General features: G+C 35.9%; 1 protein-coding gene across 1 annotated transcript in view; it reads left to right on the top strand.

Moving 5' to 3' along the window:
• Nucleotides 1-3,989: 3,989 nt before the first annotated feature.
• Nucleotides 3,990-14,109, top strand: part of SEMA3C (semaphorin 3C) — a 51,216-nt gene continuing 41,096 nt past the window's right edge. The window contains exons 1-3 of the mRNA XM_010728898.3: nucleotides 3,990-4,160; nucleotides 6,618-6,680; nucleotides 12,024-12,143. Coding sequence (XP_010727200.2) covers nucleotides 4,071-4,160; nucleotides 6,618-6,680; nucleotides 12,024-12,143 — 273 coding nt within the window. The 5' untranslated portion in view covers nucleotides 3,990-4,070. The remainder of the gene's footprint in view (nucleotides 4,161-6,617; nucleotides 6,681-12,023; nucleotides 12,144-14,109) is intronic.

A 14,109-nucleotide genomic window follows, 5' to 3' on the forward strand; every position in this document is an offset into this window, starting at 1 on the left:
TAATGTCTAAATCTGTGCTTCTCCTCTGAAGCTTCCCCATAAAGAAAGCTTCTGAGGATTAATTCCTGTGCCAACAAGAAGGAGTAGGAAAACATATTATTTCTTGTACTTTACCACAGGGGATCCTAAATTAAAAGCTTGATAGATCATCCTAGATTGGCTCAAAGAAACTGTGCCAGCCTGGAAACCCACAGACAGTTGAACACTGAGAAACTGACATGCACTCTCTGATCACCCATCCAAATCTTATCTGTGGATAAACTCAGTGCCTTGGACATGGACTGGGGTTGGTTGCATAGGAAGGTGTCACTAAATATTGCATTAGTTTTAGTAGTGTATGCATCAAACATCCATATTAGTATAGGATTTATACTGATGAAGTCACATTAAGGTTTGTTTTATTTTACACATTGGGGATTATTATATCCCTTACATTAGGAAGGTCAGGTTATGTTTTTAAACACCAGTGAATGTGAAATAAGAAGTGCTAGAAGGGTCATGTCAAGTAATGAAATGTGGCATTCAGAGGACTGCCTGATAAGTGAACCATAAGTACACGTGCAGTTTGGATAGTTCAGGTATAACAGACTGTGTTTGTCTGTGGAAGGAGATATCTCCATATTCCTGGATTTCCAGTCTCTGATAGCTGTAATTTCCTTTGTTCACAGTGTGTTTTTAGCATTACGAAGGCTTTTGTGATGTTAACAATAGATACAGCACAAATATATATATTTTCCTTCTGCAAGAGCAAGTCATTTTCTCCATAATATTTGTATTAACTTCTATGTGGTGGGTTAGAAGGATAATTAAAGAGTGCTAATCGAATTTTCAGTAAGCTGTACTCTGTGCACACAGAAAACTCCTGGTCACTGGGAGCTCCAGAAAGTGCAGTTCAATAATAGTAGTTGTGGGGAGAAAGTTCATCGATGCTTTTGTTTTTCCTCAAAAGAGAAGAGCTGTTCAACCATATCATATTTCTAATAGTAGGAATCAACTTGTTATTGGTATTATCATCCTAGGAAAACCAAAGCCAAGTTCACTGACCTGTGAGGAAGGATGGACAAAGGTTATTCTTGCATCATAAGTAATGGCAGTTATTTGCATGTATAATATATTATTATCTTCCCTTTGATTGCCATAGAAAAATATTAATATTCACAAGGATCTGTCTGTGACATTATTCTCCTTAGAGACTTCACTGCCTTGAATGTCTAGGTAAATTCACAAAGCTGGGAATAAAATGTTTCAAAAAAACTCTAAATATTTAACTCATTTTTTCCAAAATCTTACAAAAGGGAAGGCCTTACAGCATTTTTTAAGCCACTGCACTTTCTAATTAACAGCATCTAGATATTGAATTTAAAAATAATTATTATCATCATCCGTAGATGATTGCATGGTAAATTTTGCTAAGTGAAAAGAAAATAATTATAGATTATAAATTTCCTCCCCACTTGATTGGGGCCTCTATTAGGCAATGAACTATAAGCTTCAGCTCTGAAAGAAATAGAGGTAATAAATCACAAGAGTCTTTATTTTAGGGCAGTATTCTATTGAATTCAAGGGTTTACCTTCCGTCATAGACATGGCATTGAGTCTTCATAAGCCAGTGGCATGTCATAAGGTGTTCCCCTTATCAGCAACTTCATGGAAACAAAGTACCCTTCAGATGCCTTAGAAAGAAAATTATCTTTACAAAGAGGCTAAAAAATCCAGGAAAGTAGTGGGTTTCTGTAAGTAGCAGTTATGGAAAATAAGCATCTGTTACTATTTGCATGTCAGTCATGGTTTACTCAATATTCCGTTTATTCTAACTGAAGCTACAAGGGAGGACATTACATAGTGCAATCAATATGCTCACATTCACACAACGTTGTGCTGGAAACTGCTGCCTTTCCCAGTTTGTCTGTGCTTTTCTAGCATATCAAGTATACAGTTATGAGATGGTTCAATTTCACGTTAGAGCTGCCAGACATTACAGTAAAGTTAATAACCCGCCCAGGAAAGAGGGTGAGCAGTAGCTTCTCAGACATGTTACGAAAGGTCAGTCTGAGAATTTTAGAGGGAGTAAAGGGCCTGAAATTTAATGGCAGTATGAATGAGTCTCCCAGGTGCTTTTGAAAGTCTCAACTAAATGTTTACATAAAGACATTTTTTAAATTGAGTAAGACAATTGATTTTTCAATGACTGAAGACAGATTTCTGAAAATTATATGGTCAATTTTCATATGCATTTAATGACTACAGTTTCATTTTAAACTCTTAAAGCACAGCCTGTAGGTCTGTGTCTTGACTGAATGTTTAACTTTTGCTGAGCAAAACGTGACATAGAAATATTAATGATCTTTTTAATATTGCCGTAAATAAAGGCATGTAGGAAACCATTTGCTCTTGAAAGCTATCATGTCTAAGTCAATCAAAGCATCATATCTTTCAGTCATCAAAGGTATTTTTCATCTTTCTGTGAAGCTATGTAATAATCAATACAAAAATTAAGTAGGGTTATGTATCATATTTATCAATAAAAATCATATTCTGTTAAGAGTTCTTTCAATCATTAGTTCTATAGTAAAGAGATAGCTCAGTCCTCTTCAGGACTGCAGAGTTTGCCTTTGTGTTGTATCCAACCTGTCAAAAATTCCTCTCCAAGAAAAAACATGTACTTCTAGCTAAATATGTTTTGCAGGAAGTATATATTTACTGACCTTTTTATTTTTAATGTGGAGTAAATATCCAGAAATATTTTTTGTTTTGAGAGTTTTGCTTTCCAAAATATTATTGGCCCACATTAATCTAGTCATCTGAAAATCTAATATGCTAATTTCTGATAAATTATCTACCCTTATCTGTAGAAGATGCTAGAACAAAAACCTTGATTTTGGGTTAGGGGAAAAACAAACACAAAAACGAAAAAAAACCACAGGCCTTAGAAACAGAGACAAGTCTTATTTTCAATTTATATACTGTTTATAAGATGTGGGCTGAGTGCCTGATCCATGAATTTAGGAAGACCTCATCTGTATTCTGTATTCTGTATTTGCCACCCTGTTAAAGTCAGAGGGAACATATCCCTGATCACATCATAATAATATGTCAAACATTTAAATACAAGAAAATTGATAAAAGTTTTGGTTGTTTTCCATTATCAATTTTTGAGAAATATCCCTTCTATTATTAGTGAGAAGAAAATTAATCTGAATGGAGGCCAAAATATGTTGGCCAAGCAAAAACAGGAAGACTGATCTTTTTCAAGGACAGCAAGTAATACTTACATTACAAATGTTTGTGTTATTTCTGAAACAGGCCTGATCCTGCACTGCTGAGATCAAAGGATGTTTTTCACTTCAGTTCCTTGAAGAAAGTTTTAAGTGAAGCAATAAAACAACAACAACAAAAGAACTAGTTCTATATTCTGGATAGTTTGGTCAAATCCAATAAGCAAACAACATAATAAATGAACATATCTAGGCTTGATCAAATATTTTTATATTTTTCAACCTTTTTTTTTTTTTAATAACCCATGAATGGTGATGAATCTGAAAAAAAATTGACTTTGGAAACAACAAAAATCTATTGTCAATGAAGCCCAGTCAGGAATATCAAATAAACTGTTCTCGCATAGTATTGACTTTTGGATTCTGTGCTGTCATAAATTTCAAAATGGATTGAAAATACTGATTAATTTAATATATGATCTTCCTTAAAAACCAAAGCTGTAAATAATTGTGCCCATTAAAATAAAGACTCATTACATGACTGAATAACAGCAATACTAGATTTTTATGAGCTATGTGTAGTTACTTAGTATATGAAAAATTTGCATTCAAACCGGGAATTGCATTTAAACCATTGTATTATTACTACATGTCTGATAAAGGTTTTTCTTCTTTTGTTGGCCTTAGTTGAGTTCAAAGATTTTTTTATTTAAAAAGTGTTGCAGTTTTGAAGTGATAATGGCAACTGAACATACTTGCAAACTTCCTATCTTTACTATTTCAGAGCTTCAAGGGACTAAGACCTCTGAATATCACAGAATATCACACAGTCCTCTGGATTACAGGATATTATTAATGGATGAAGATCAGGATCGGATCTATGTGGGCAGCAAAGACCACATTCTGTCTTTGAATATCAATAATATAAGCCAGGACCCTCTTAGTGTAAGTATTTATTTTGAGAATCCAAGATTTCCTTACTGTATGCATTTCTTTTTAAGACAAAAAATGTGTAATTCATTAGTTTGCAGTAGGCAGAAGTCCAGGCCCACACCTTACTGAACTGTTAGCACTTGTTTTATGTATAATGCAAGATGAACAAGCTGCTAGTACAGCTGCTCCTCAGCCATTGTTTTCAACTATTAACTTGTTTTGAAGTGACATTCAGCATGGCTTGGCCCCATAAGGAAAGCTTATATGGATTGATAGTTTCCATTCCTCTTGAAGATTTAAGATAATTCAGAGATGCACTTTGAAAAAAAAAAGAAAGAAGGAAAGAGACTGCGAGGAAGAATATGGTGTGTGCTATCATTTTCAGGCCAAAGGGAAACAGCAACGGGAACAGAGCTGACTTTAACCTGCAGCTATGTTTGTTTCTGTTTTTCACACTGAAACTTAGTCTCTGAACTGTTTTTCAGCCTTTGTTATGGCTGTGTTGGACCTTAGCCTTCAACTGGATAGCTGAGACACCACCAGCTTGGTGTTTTTTGGACAGTGGGACCTTCATCTCACTCCTTTTGTGGATATTTCTCTCACTTGCTGAGATTCCATTTTCTGTGCTCTATGTCACAACTCCCCAGCCTGTACTAGGCACTGTTTTTATTAAAGGAATCAAATTAATAGTGAAACATTTTGAGACTCCTTTTTTTATTTCCAGAGGTAAATCAAATCCGGCTTTTCTGCTTTTAAAATAAGCAGCCTGCAGAAATATCTGTGTGCCCATAAAGTGGACTGTTGAGAAATTACTTCTCTACAGACTTTGCCTCACCTATCTTCAGGTTATTACACCTACAACAGCACCTTAAAATGTATCCTACATACTTCGTTATACCAAATTAATCTATGGGCTTTATTACTGAGCTTCAGGGCTGTTAAAAGGCAGAGATCCAAGTTGGGGTAGGGAAGTTTGATATTTAAGAGTCAAGGCTTTATTGTGTCAGCAGAGAGATAGGAGGCCCTACTGAAGGGTGATTCAAGAGCACTTGAATTAGGCTTTGCTCTGAATCACCCTCTGTACACTCCTGTCTACCTGAAATGACTGTGTGGGGAGTTTGATCTGACTGACTCTCTACCTTACACATTTAAATTGAATCTCATTTGCGTGTTGGTATGTTTATCTTCCTTTTGCTGGTATGGAAATAAACATCTGTAATGGAGATACCTACTTTGGTTAGAAGTGGCTGCTGTGGCCTTCTTACTAGTTTAGGTCTCACAGTGATTCTGCCAGCCTGGTCTGGAAGGGGTCATGTCATACACTGCATACTCTTAACAGGTTGCTTCTGACTTTGTTCACAGTTTGTAAGGTACAAAGGCTTTTATGGCATAAATTCTGCATTATAGCACTATGAAATATTTCAACGGTCAATCTAGACATTGAAAGCCCAAAATAAAATTTCTGAAAATCAGAAAGAAGCAAAATACCCAATGTTTTCTGGCAGTGATTGTGATCACCCAATATCGTGCTCATAAACAGTCTCTGCAGTTCCACACATTCTTTCTCTAGTTGATTTACTGTTATAACAAATTCACTTTATTAATTTTATGCTATTTTGAAGCACTATATATATATATATATATATATATATATATATATATATATATATACAGGTATGAACTTGTAACTCTCTGCATAACATATGTATATTAATATATATGTTTACATGTAGAGAGAAATTTTAATGCTATTATTTATGTTATCTTGAGGCTAAATGTTATCAGATCATGTTACTTATTAAATTTACAGATGGAAATTTCTAAGGGATGTCTTTTCTACACCAAAATCAAGATAAATAACAGAAGATGCTCATAAGAGTTTGAGTATAGCTCAGATAAATATTCAGACATAGTGATGTTTGTCAAAATGCTATCTGTGTTGCAGGAAATCTTGAAAAGAAACCAAGAAATCAACCAGAAATCTTAAGTTTTTAATCAGGATAAGATATGCAAACCTTTACTGATAAAAATTAATAATTCTGACAAGAGTTGTTTTTACTGTGTTTTTGACTTCAAGTTTTCACTGTTAACAATTTATAGAAGTTCAATAAAGTAAAAAAAAAAAAAGGATGATGATGATGATGATGAAGAATCTTACTTATTTAGAGGAAAAATACATAAATTGATTAACTTATAACTTAACTTGTTAACGTATAGCTTAATTATAACTTAATTAATTTAATATATAATTGTAACTTTTACCAGCCAAAGACCTGAGTCTTTATTTCATTTACCGCCTTCTGAGACAGAAATTACTTATAGGTGAAAAATCTTCTAATCAAAGTGTAAAAAATATCCAAAGTATTAACTTATTAATGTAAATTCTGCAACTTAATATTTTTTTCTTTGTTATTTAAAAAATAAATTATGTAATAATTATGTTATTTAATTTTATTTTTTTCCTTACAGATTTGGTGGCCAGCATCAGCAAACAAGGTTGAAGAGTGCAAAATGGCTGGCAAAGACCCTACAGTAAGTTATACTCTACATACATATCCACATACATACACTTTTTTACATTTTTACAAGTTATATTCTTGGCAAGTCAGAGCAGCTCAACTGCAGCCAAAAGCAAAATGAAATAAGTGTTTATTTTGCATTTTTAATTCTCTGCAGGCTAAATGACAAACAGGAATTATGAAGAGCCAGGCTATGTAAACAGAATGCACCTTCAGATTTTGACAAATTGATAAAAAAACTAGTGTGCTTTACTAGGAGAGGTAAAGATGGTCTCTGGAATCATTTGAAACACACACTATGGAGAAGTTATGTTGATTTATTTTGTGTTGCAGTTGATTATTCTCCCATCTACATGCAGACACTTTCTAAAGCACCTACATTGGATGATACTTTTCCATTGCTCCCTTTATAGAAAATAGGTAGAAATGAACAATTCTGAAAAATACAGCAGTACAATATAGCAGACCCTCTCTTTGGTAGAGTTCTATTTGAACACAGTTATCCTCCTGAAGAGATTTCATCTTACAGTCCATAACACTAATAGGACAAGGGGGGGATGGTTTTAAACTAAGAGGGGAGGTTTAGGTTAGGTATTAGGAGGAAGTTTTTCATACAGGTTGGGAACAGGTTGCCCAAGGAGGTTGTGCATGCCCCATCCCTGGAAGCATTCAAGGCCAGGCTGGATGTGGCTCTGGGTAGCCTGGTCTGATGGTTGGCGACCCTACATATATCAGGGGGGTTGAAAATAGATGATCTTTAAGGTCCTTTTCAACCCAGACCGTTCTAAGATTCTATGATTCTATGATTTTATAGACAAAGCTGTAGATTTTGTTGACTAAAGAAAGATAAGTTGTAGAAAAAAAATACAGAAAGTCAAGTTTCTATGTAATCTAACATCTTTATTTATTATAGTTACATTTTATTATTGTTAATTAAACCTACATGCATGACTTGCAATGTTACAATAATTCTGATGAATCTGTTTTGTAAGAAAAATATGGTGGTGTTTTTTGCTTTTTATATTTAAATTTATTGCAACAGCTGGTGTAGGTGCCAAAAGGTTGTCTTGCTGAACTGTAGCTGTAATACAGTTTCTTTAAAACGGTACTTAGTAATTCACTATAGTGATCTACAGCTAGAGAAGTTCCAAAAATTGAAGCTTACCTAATTTTTCTTAATAAATTTCCTCAGAATTTCAGTACCATATATATGTATACAGTTCTGAAAAATAGTTCCCAAATCAGTGATGTAGCTTATTGAAAGCTCACTGAAATAATGAGAAAAAGAGAACCCAGATCTGAATGAGTCTTTGCAACTTGAAATTTATAGTGCACTTTGAACAGAGTTCTTGTGTATTTCATTCCTGATAAGAGTAGGAGAAGCAGAGAATGAATTCAGAAGTCAAAGCATGATAGCATTTGGCTTATCAGAGAATTGCAATTATCAAAAGAGAAAAGAGAAACAGACAGTAAAGGACTTTAATCAGACAGCAAATTATTTTCAAAGGTGGTTAGGGGAGGGTTCATTTCCACTACCATTAGACAAACATTGATGTATGCATTTTCTTTTTTATTACTAAAATGAAATTGTCACCTCCAAATAGTAAGCTCACCAAGATAACTTGGATGCTTAATTTAGGCTGACATCTATTTCTCTCCATTTACTGTAATGAGATCATAGGACATAGATACTGACAGTAACACAATTCACCAGACTGTTATTGAGTGAGTATTGGTATCAGTTCCAAGTGAAGAATGAGTGATATGTGAATATATAGAGCTTAACTACCAGCTTTGACAAACAGCCGTCCTAAGAACAACTATTTCATGTCACCTCAGACTCAGATAACTTAGAAGCAAGAAGTTATATCATCACAAGAAAAAATAAAAAAAGTTTCTGAAGAATAGTTCTATACAGTATTTTCTAAAACAATAATCTCTTGATGGATTGTGGAGCCACAGTGCAGTGCAGTACTCAGTTGAATCACACAGCAGAATGCAATTGAACTTCAGTAGGTCAGCAATGGAGAAATGGGCAAAAGCTCACAGAAGATCATAAAATAGACTTCCTGCCTGAGAACATTAAAACATGATAATGTTAATGTTGAGCCAACTTCTGTTACTTGTCCATAAATCATAGGAGAAGACACATGAAAATACACTGTGTTTCAGATGCAACCTCAGAAGGCTGTCCTTAATGAAATCCTTAATTCATCTAACCACCGTTGCGTTTTTGCCATAAATACTTCTGAAAGTGCATGGCATGCAATCGGTGCAAAGTACCCCATCCCAGTACTGTTTATCTAGCCATTGGCTCCTTATCCTGCTCCCTGAGGACTTTTCTTCTGAGGTTTCACAGAATGTACTCTTTTCTAGGGCTCTTCTGCAAAAACTTTTTGCAAACAGCAAGAAAAGAAAGCATCAGTTTGCACTCTGGCATACATAAGCTGGTGCTATACCTTCACTTCTCCTTTTTCCCTTTTCACATGCATAATTTGGATTGGTTGTATTGCTGAGAGAAACCTATTTTCAATAGCAAGGTAAAAAAGCTAAAGCTACTAAAGCCTCTTTTGAGCCAAACTAAGATTGTAAGATATGAGAGAATGGAAACTTTTAGGAACAACCCTCACAATAGAGAAATAATAAATTTTGACCAGGTTAAAGGATCTTTCTGATATAACTAGAGCAAGCACTTCACTGAGGGCACGCAGTTTTCCCTGCAGAGAAACTGAGAACGCTGAACTGTTTACAATTATGCACAAATTTTCAGACATTCTTGTAGAGTGCCAGCTTCTACTGAACCAGAAATGTGAATGGCTTTAAGTGTAAATGAATTGTTTGAACAAGGATTAATTCTACAGATTTTCATGAAGATGATTGATGACTGTTTCCAATCCTATGCTCAAAAAACACAGTGTGATTCTCACTGTCTTTGATGAAGATTTGGATGATTGAATATGAAGGCAAGTCTGAGATCTCAGTTAGAAAGTATTCAAGAAAAAAGTATTTTTAGTCCAGAGTGCATTAACAGTGGATGACAGTGTAAAAGGGAAGAGCAAGAGAATAAAAGGGTATGTTGGAAAGAGAAAATTGTAGAACTGATAGTGTGAAACTGTGTGGCACTTAACAGTCTGTTTCAATTTTCCTGCTGATTTGAAGATGTTATTCTGATTGATCTTCAAAATGAAGCAACAATTCATTGCAAACTTAGTTATGTAATGTGTTGTTCAGAATTCTGATCATTTGGAAATAAATTGTTTACAATAATACTGAGATCTGGGCTTTCTATGTTCTTTAATTATCACAGAATCATACAATGTCTTAGATTGGAAGAGACCTTGAAAATTATCTAGTTTCAACTCCCCAGTAGGTCCTCAGGTCTTCCTTTCCCTCTTTCCTAAAAATGAGCCTAATGTTTCCATTTTTTAATCACCGAATGCTTCACTTGACAGCCACAACTTTTCAAATAGGATGGAGAGCAGCTTGTCAAACACAGCCAGTTCTTCAAGACTCTGTGATGCATGTCATCTAGCCCCATTGACTTGTGCACATTCAGACTCATTAGGCAATCTCGAACTTGCTCTGCCTTTACAGTGAGAGGAATTTTGCTCCTCTGGCCCCTGCCTAGAGGTTTGTGGACATGAGAGATAAGGGAAGCCTGACTACCAGTGAAGACTGAGGCAAAAAACTTGTTGACTACCACAGGCTCCTCCATGTCTGTTGTAGTCAATTCACCTTTCTCATTTATCAGACGAGATATACTCTCCTTGGCCAGTCTTTTCTGACCAATGTACTTCTACGCTTCCTTCTTGTTATATTTCACACAGCTCCCCAGGTCTAATATCCATATTCCTCAAAATCAGGAACTCAATGAACGCATAGTTACTGCAGCTCAGACTACCTCCAATCTTAACCTCTTTAATGATCTCCTCTGCAATGGTAAACAGCAGATCCAGTAATGCTTCACCTCTAGTTGGTCTGTCCAATACCTGGATCAGTAAGTTATCTTCAGCACATTTCAGTAGTCTGTGGGATTGTTTTCCCAACAAATGTCCAGGTAGTTGAAATCCTCTATCAGAACAAGAGCCTGTGAGTGTGATGCCTCTTGTAGCTGAAGTGTGAAGGATGCCTCATTAACAGGCTCCACCTGGTCACCCTTAGGTGACGTATAGTAGAACCCGACCACCAGATGAGATGACCTTTATTGGACTGGTCCCTAATTTTAACCCATCAGCTTTCAGCCTGGTCATGGCTATTTCTCTGAGGCAGCTTTTCACTATCTATCTAGATAGCAACTCCCCTGCACCTCTTGCCCTGCCCATTCCTTCTAAAAATCTTGTAGCTCTTGATTGTAGTATTACACTTATGTAATTCATCCAACTATGTTTATGTCATAGTTTACCAATTGCACCACAATTTCTATCTCCTCCTGCTTATTTTCCATGCTATGTGCATTGGTGTAGAGGGACTTCAGCTGGGCTATCTGTCATGTCACCTTCTTGGAGGAACGCTCCCAAATTCCTCTGGTATAAATTGGAGGTTTTTCCTCATTGCTTCCTAAAGTGAGTTTTCCATGGCTCTTCTCTGTCACACAGCAGTACATCCCCTTTCCCCATCAAATCAAATCTCTGGCAATGAGCCCAACCAGATTGCAGCCTAGTATATTCTTGCCCCTCCTGGTCAGTTGCATTCCATCCAATGCCAACATGCCTGGTCTGTCAAAGGTGTGACTATGATCACAGTACTCAAAACCTTGAACGTGACAGCATCTTTGTAGCCATTCATTCAACTGGTCTGTTCTTTCCAAGCAGGAGGATCAAGGAGAACACCGTGCTCCTGATCTCTTTAACATCTTCCCAAGGGACAGAAAGTCTATTTTAATGTTTTATAATTTCTTAGTTTCAGCCTCCTGTTGCACAGGAATTATGCTGCATCCAAATAACTGAAAACCCACTAACAATGAAAAACAACTGGGAGGTGGAGGGAAAGAGAAGATACTGTTGTAGATGTTTCCTTAAGGAAACTTCCTAAGATTACTTCTTGCCTTCCTGTGGATGGCCCTGATTCTTCCCGTTGGAGAAGTCTTTGAATGAAAATCAAAGTGTGGAAATGGAGAAATTATAGATAATATTCTAACTGCTCCTCTATAGTGCCCTATCAGTGTCTGATTCTGAGCCTAGACAAAATGGCAAGAAAACAAAGGAAATGTTTGCAGATGTACAAAACCAGAGACTCGCAAAATCGGTAGCTGTTCTCATAATGCAACTAAAAATATGAATTGTATCTATTCCCTAGACTTCCCAATATTCAGTAACATTTGCCAATATCATTTTTGTTTATTCTGTAATCCCTGCAGCATGGCTGTGGAAATTTTGTGCGGGTGATACAGTCATACAATCGCACACACCTGTACGTCTGTGGCAGTGGAGCCTTCAGCCCAGTGTGTGTGTATGTCAACAGGGGACGCAGGTCTGAGGTAAGTCTCTGTTTATCTTCTCATTTTGTGCTGGATATCACTAGTGTTATGCAAGCACAAAAATTTGAAAATACAAAAATTAATGAACCAAGTAGGTTAATTTACCTGCATAAAACAGAAAAAGAATAAAGGTCCATATTTTTCTGACAGCCCTGTTATGATCAAACAACCAAACTGTAGTTAAAACCCATATTCAAATACAATGTTTGTCTAAAATTCTACAGTCATATCAAAAATTGGACTACATACAATACTACTTTCTATTTGATGTTTTCTGGTGGATTAATTTCTAGTGTTTGTTGGAATTGTCAAGAAATATTTGAAATGGTCGGTTAGATAAAAAGCTTTTTATGGTTCCCAGTTGTTACTGATTTCTGGAAGAAGCACTTATGTGGACTAACTATATGGATATAAGGGTTTGCTGGACATCGGTTTAATATCCTTTAGATGCAATCCAAGTGTAGATAACTTTGATCTACGGCACAATTTTTGTCCCAGGACATCCTGCCAGGATGAAGTCAGTGAGTTTTCTCCTTCACTGTGAAACCTTCCAGGGTCCAAAGTCTCATTTTCTCTCCATAAGTCTCTATTTTTTCTATTTTCAATTTCAATGTGCATTTTAAATATACAAAGTTCCAGAAGTTTCATAAATATTGTAAAATTGTTCAGGTTTCATGATTTGCATGTAAAATGTTTGTTTATGTGCAAATATAATAGGTAATAAAGCAACCAGAAAGAGGAAAAAAACAGCCTTAACCAAGACCCATCACCGCAGTAGCTTTTGGGTCAGATTCATGTCTGCAGGCACAGGGATGTACAGTATATTTTCCTGTACTACATGGAAGCAGATGTGTTGGAAAGGAAGATCAGAGAGCTACCTGGAGTTTTGCCATGTGAGGGCAGCTTTGAAGCTGGGCTTACTGCTAGGGAAGACACTGTGAAATTCATCACTGATTTCACTGGGAGTAGTATGAGGATTCTGGCCAAGATCCAGAAACTACTACCACAGAGTTTGTTGGGGGTGGATAAATGATTGTTTTTCAATGTAGGTTTACATGGAATTTTCACAGTGACTTTTGGTAGATCACTACCTGGCTCCAGTCTCCTTGGCAGAGGATATAATCTAAATCACTGCACCTTCAGTCCTAGTAGATTGTCTAAGAGTAGAGACTTATAGACCTGGATTTAAAAGCACAAGCAAGCAGAACTGGGTGAATAAATCCATCCTTCTAGATTATGGTTTGCAGTGATTTCTTTTGCTCTATTTTGAAACAGGTTTGCTTTTCTCAGCACTACTGTCCTAATCTCAAAAATTTCATAAAACACTAAAAGTGATCCCTCACTAATTAATGTAAATCTTATAAGCTTAAATACTACTGTCACAGAGGGCTTTAAATCTCTTTGTATCAGGAATTTTGTAAATGAGATTTCTGTCAGATAAAAATGACATAAGTTCTTCATGTACATGAGTTCCCCATGATGCAAGATGTTAAATTTCTTAAGTTAAAAATAAGGATGCATGTCTTGGAAGAGCAGAATTGGCTTCACTTAGCCTGTCTGTATAGCTGCATGCCTATGATCTATTGATTAAATAAACTGCTGTTTCAGACGTCTGGAGTCTGTCAGACACTTGACTGTAGGCATCGCATGCTCAAAGCCCTTACTGTATAGGCCAACAATAGCATAACAGTTTAAAATCAAGAATTTCCTTTTGAACCAATTGCATGCATAGAGCAGAATGAAGAATTATGCAGTGCTGATAGAACTAGAGAGAACTCATTCTTTGCTTTTGTCAATTCACCTTGAAATCAGTAGTTTTCCATGCACAGAAGGCTGTTTTTGCAGGTGCAGAATTGCTATTTTAGAAGGCACATCTGTTTTTCTCTAGGTGTTACAAAACATGACACTAAGAGTCATAGCCAACAATCATAAGAACTAGGCCTGTTCTCCTCTTTTGTTTTCAAAA

Source organism: Meleagris gallopavo, chromosome 1 (genome assembly GCF_000146605.3).
Source record: "Meleagris gallopavo isolate NT-WF06-2002-E0010 breed Aviagen turkey brand Nicholas breeding stock chromosome 1, Turkey_5.1, whole genome shotgun sequence".
Taxonomy (NCBI): Eukaryota; Metazoa; Chordata; class Aves; order Galliformes; family Phasianidae; genus Meleagris; species Meleagris gallopavo.